Below are 5,270 nucleotides of genomic sequence, written 5' to 3' on the forward strand. Positions count from 1 at the left end.
ATATTTAATTAACTTTAAACCAGCAATAAGATGATGAATCAACCTCAGAGTCTTAAATTGTAAAGTTTTAAAGGCACAATGGGATACTTCTTAATGATCCTTAAATATATAAAGAACTACAGAAATATTCAGAGATGGGTTTATAGTTAATGCTAGACCTATTAATGATTTATAGGCATTAATTAATATGTAAAGTCATGAGTGGAAGCTGCTGTCAATCATCATCAATGATTGACAGTGAATAAAGAAATACAGAATACAATTATAAGGGCTGTCCTTGATTAAAGTAATCTAACACTTATGATTTTGTTGACTTGATTAGTTGATTTAATCAACACATCTATAAAACTAATTTTCACCACAAAGAATAGTGCAAACACACCACTTTAAATCTTGTGAGTTACCAGAAATGTTCTGATAAGTTTCTTGGAAATTAATCATTCAGCATGAAAATGTATGAAAGAAACTAAAGAAATTAATCGACTAATTTACTAAGCGCGAGAGGCCGGAACAAATATGAATATAAACTGTTGGTGAATAAGTAGTTATGAGAGCTGGATCTTTCTAGATGAAATACTTCCAGTTTATTATCTGATCAATGAATCCACAGTGAGTCAGAGAGTTTTCTGATCAGTTTATTAGGTTAGAAAATGTTCCACTCCAGTAAAAATATAGAAATCTAACAATCACACAACCTGCCAGCCCCCAAATCATTCACAGAACTGATTATATTTGATTTAAAGACCAGAGTTATTACGTTTGGGGATAGAAGTGGCTGAAAAATATTGATTTCACACAGTAAAGAATCATATCACATGTAGATGAAGCAGAGTTCAGATCCAGCTGGGACACACCAGAGTCCAGACTAAACCTGGTCCAGGACTGGAAACACAAGAAGCAGGTTGAAGCAGCTGCTGCTTTTTATTCCTTCTGACAAACAGCTACAGGACCAGAACCAGGTCCAGAATCAGCTACTGGGAACCAGAATCCGTCCTGGATTAAAGAGAAGAGACAACACATCCAGACATTAGTCCTTCAAACTGAACTGGTCTGAAACAAATCCATCGTTCAGTATGACATTATTATAGAGAAATATCAGAGACAGGTTTCAGAAGGAGCAGTAAAGATAAACAGTGTTCAGACTCTGGACCTGGTCTGAGGCTCTGGACCTGGTCTGGAACTCCTCCTTGACTGGAACTATTGTGAAACTGGTCTAATGTTGTGTAAAGAGGTCTGAACTAATCTACAGCGAGCTCTGTTCTGACCTCGGGCCTTCCTCTTGTAGTAGATGAATCCAGCCAGAGATAAGACCAGACCCAGGATCAGTCCTGAGGCTCCGATGGCAATCTTGTTTTTCTTAGACTCAGGCATGGACGGGTCTGAGGACAGACAGGGAGAGAGACAGACAGGTCAGGAGACAGACAGACAGGTAGAGACAGACAGGTCAGGAGACAGACAGACAGACAGGGAGAGAGAGAGTTAGGTGAGGAGACACACTGACAGGTAGAGAGAGACAGGTGGAAAGGCAGTTTTCCAGGCCGTTTTCGAAATCGCCTACTACATACTACAGACAACTGCAGTATGTAGTATGCAGTATGCTAGGCTGAGCTGAGCCTTTGAACAAGCTGTTAAAGCACTGGGCAAAAAAAGAACTTACACCACTATTGCAAATGAAAAATATAACTTATTGAGCTTTGCATTTTTTTATTTGTTTACTTTATAAGATGCTGAAAATGTAAGAAACTGAAACTTATTTTCTTACATCTTTATTTATGTGAAATTAGCAAATAAAACAAACTCTAATTATGAACTGAAATATTAAATCTAATATATATACATGTTATAATTTATTTACAAGACTTTCGAAGAGAGACAGATATCTCTCTGCCCTGTCAGATGCTGCTCTCCCTCGCCTCTAGCTCCTCTGTGGCCTGTGTGTGTGTGTGTGTGTGTGTGTGTGTGTGGGTGTGACACCCCGGTCAGCGAGCTTGTTACGTTACGCCCGCCATCTCTTGTGGAACGTTATAATATAACTGTTGATGTTTTACCAATCTGTGGTTACCAGTGTCCTCTTCTACACTGTGGTGTGCTGGGGGGCGGCATATTCAAGAAGGACACCTCCAGACTGGATAAACTGATCGGGCGGGCCGGCTCTGTGGTCGGCATGAAGCTACACACTGGTGACGGTGGCAGAGAGGAGGATACTGGACAAACTGCTGGACATTACTGACAATGCCAGCCACCCCCTGCACACCGTCATCAGCAACCAGAGGAGCCTGTTCAGTGGAAGGCTGCTCCTTCCCAAGTGTAGGACCAACAGACTCAAGAACTCCTTTGTCCCTCATGCCATCATACTCTACAACTCCTCACTCGGGGGGAGGAGGAAATAGGGTAAAGAGGACATAACAGGAAGGAAGGGAAGGAGTGGTAGCCACTCACTCACCCACTCACTCACTCACTCACTCACTCATTCACTGTGCAATAATTTATTTTATAATCTACTCACATACATACCTGGACACTCTAACTGCTCTTAACTTCTAATTTATGCTTATATATATCTATATATTTATCTTTAGTTTATTGTTGTTTTACTGTTAAAAATATTTAGCTAAAAGTCTATATACATTCTTATTCTTATACTGTATTTTTTGTTTTCTATACCTCTTTATTTAAAGAGTGTTTTGTTTGTATGCTGCTAAAATCTGCTGCTGGATAATTAATTTCCTTGTGGGAGTCATCCCAAAAGGATCGATAAAGAGAAGTCTAAGTCTAAGTCTAAGTCTAATAACTCCAAAAAACCACAGGTTCCAGTTAATCTTATAATGTATATGTGTGTTGTATTATTTAAACAAACGATTGGGGAAATAAACGGCTCTTGTCCATGAGTCTCTTGAGAGAGCTCCAGCTCACAGCGGGTCTCTGAAGGTGGACAGGCTGACCAGCAAGCCAGTGAGCCCGGCAGGCACCTGCCAGCTGTCAGGTCAGACTGTGGAGCTTCTGAACTGCGACACCGTTGGACCAAATTTGCAATTAGCCATCAATTTTTGTAAAACGGCCCATATTTGAGCTCTCCATAGTTGATTTCATAAAAAAGCCTCAGAAGTGATTTTTATGATGATCTAGCAGATGAACAATGTAAAAAGTTTCCAGATGTTTTCCACAACGGCAATCCACAGTTGTTGTGATTGTTGCGGCGCTTTGCATTGTGGGATACAGTAGGTGGGATATTGTGGTCTGAGGCATACTGGAGATTTTCACCGAATCAGTACGACATCCGGGTATTTTTAGCATACTGCAGATTTTGCTTTTGTTTGCATACAGCATACTACATGCTACATTTTGGTAAAATCAGTACGCACTGCTAGTATAGTATGCAGGTTAGAAAATGGCCACAGAGAGAGTCAGACAGGTAGAGAGTCAGACAGGTAGAGAGTCAGACAGGTAGAGAGTCAGACAGGTAGAGAGTCAGACAGGTAGAGAGACAGACAGGTGGAGACAGACAGGTATTTACCCCAGTCAGTAATCAGAGGTTCTCTCAGGCTGGCGTGTTCCACCATACAGGAGATCTTCTCTCCAGACCTGCTGACACAAACCAGCACATCAGAGATGCTGTCACTTATTGAGAAAACTGAAACTGAACCTGGACCTGGACCTGGACCTGGGGCCTCATTTATAAAAACATTTGTTGAGTCCTCCCTGTGTCAATTCTGTGTTAGAAAAAAGTCTCATAGACCTGGAACAAACTAGAGCTAACTGGACCTGGACCTAACTGGACCTGTAGGTGACTCACCTGGGCGTGTACTCCAGGTAAGAGTGGATCTGGTAGGACCAATCACCGTCTGCCACCTCATCAGTGGAAGTGACATCAGAGGTGACTTCCTGTCCGTCTCTGGTCCACTTCACTCTGATCTGTTTGGGGTAGAAGTTGTAGACGCTGCAGACCAACATGGCTGAATGTTTACCACCAGAGGGCGCTGTAGAGCTCAGTACAACGTGTGGCTTGACTGAGCAACATATTATGATGATTATTACTATATTATCATTAAGCATACTTCATAAATACATGTGTTAATACTAGTAGTACTAAAGTAATAACAGTATCAGCAATGCCAACTGCAGTATTATTTTCTGTTGTTGCTTTTGTGTATCAGACTCACCTAGTGCTGAACCACAGCATTTAATTTCATCATGCTGAGTGAGAACTGAATATATCTAATGATATATTCTTATATGCATATATTAAAAATGATGTGATGATTTTGGATGTTACAGAAACACAATCTCACCTGATTTAGAGAGGGCATTGTTGTAGGCAATATGAATGTAGAATTTGCAGTACACCTCCTTTGCAGCTCTCAACTGAGCCAGAAATGAAGGGTTGTTGTTCCAGTCATCAGCCCGATTCACACCAAACTCATTGTATCCAACAAACTTCCCCAAACTGCTGCTGAACCTGACGAACTCCACCTTGTTGTAATATAATGACTGGATGAACTCAATGTTGTTCAGATCAGAGGAGTTGAAGTCACAACGGTTCGTCGAAAAATATATAAATCCATCTAAAGAAGAAAAAATCTGTTTGAACCTCGGTAATAAACCACTGTATTCAGCAGAGTATTGATCAGTGATCAGAGTATTGATCCTACCTGCTGTGTAGAGGCTGATGAAGTATAAACAGTATAAAGTGTGTATTGATCAGTGATCAGAGTATTGATCCTACCTGCTGTGTAGAGGCTGATGAAGTATAAACAGTATAAAGTGTGTATTGATCAGTGATCAGAGTATTGATCCTACCTGCTGTGTAGAGGCTGATGAAGAGCAGGGAGACTCTGAGAAAGGATGAAGCCATGTTCCTCTGTTCTCTTAACAAACACTGACTCAGTCTCACTGAGAGCTGCTCTAAAAACCAGAGGACATGATCACATGACCTGCAGCATCCAATCCTATCCAACCATCAGCTGTTACCAGGCAGACAGCTCAGACTACAGGCTGCTGATGGACCAGAAACACACTGAACTCTGTCACACTGGAAACTAAAGAAGTGCTGATCAAGTTTTTCATTATTAATCAGGCATGCAAACTCCTCACCTATCGGCAAAATTCGCCGTTTTGAAACTGAAATGGGTCAGCTACGTGATTTGTGCAGATCCAATGAGAAAATATTTGAGGGGGTGGGGGGGATCCGGCTATCACTGATAATTAATGTGATAGTTTACTAATGTTAGTTAAGTTATCATAAGTTATCGTCGTTATGTGTTAGCTGACGA

At 41.0% G+C, this 5,270-nt stretch overlaps 1 protein-coding gene across 1 annotated transcript; it reads right to left on the reverse strand.

Annotated features, from left to right (window-relative positions):
- Positions 1-924: 924 nt before the first annotated feature.
- LOC116061913 (H-2 class II histocompatibility antigen, E-S beta chain-like) lies at positions 925-4,929 on the reverse strand. Its single transcript, XM_031316286.2, has 6 exons — positions 4,798-4,929; positions 4,290-4,562; positions 3,794-4,007; positions 3,515-3,582; positions 1,266-1,379; positions 925-993 (listed from the first exon to the last, which is right to left on the reverse strand). Exons 1-6 carry the CDS (start codon positions 4,850-4,852, stop codon positions 968-970), a joined length of 750 nt encoding a protein of 249 aa, XP_031172146.1. The 5' UTR covers positions 4,853-4,929; the 3' UTR covers positions 925-967.
- Between the last annotated feature and the right edge of the window lie 341 nt (positions 4,930-5,270).

Source organism: Sander lucioperca, chromosome 17 (genome assembly GCF_008315115.2).
Source record: "Sander lucioperca isolate FBNREF2018 chromosome 17, SLUC_FBN_1.2, whole genome shotgun sequence".
NCBI classification, from domain to species: Eukaryota; Metazoa; Chordata; class Actinopteri; order Perciformes; family Percidae; genus Sander; species Sander lucioperca.

Bases quoted from the DNA above. Each gene is read 5' to 3' on its own strand.
- LOC116061913 (XM_031316286.2), bottom strand. From the start codon at position 4,852: ATGGCTTCATCCTTTCTCAGAGTCTCCCTGCTCTTCATCAGCCTCTAC. The intron at 4,563-4,797 runs GTAGGATCAATA...TTTCTTCTTTAG, and splicing joins CATCAGCCTCTACACAGCAG to ATGGATTTATATATTTTTCG. The intron at 4,008-4,289 runs GTGAGATTGTGT...TATGTTGCTCAG, and splicing joins CAATGCCCTCTCTAAATCAG to TCAAGCCACACGTTGTACTG.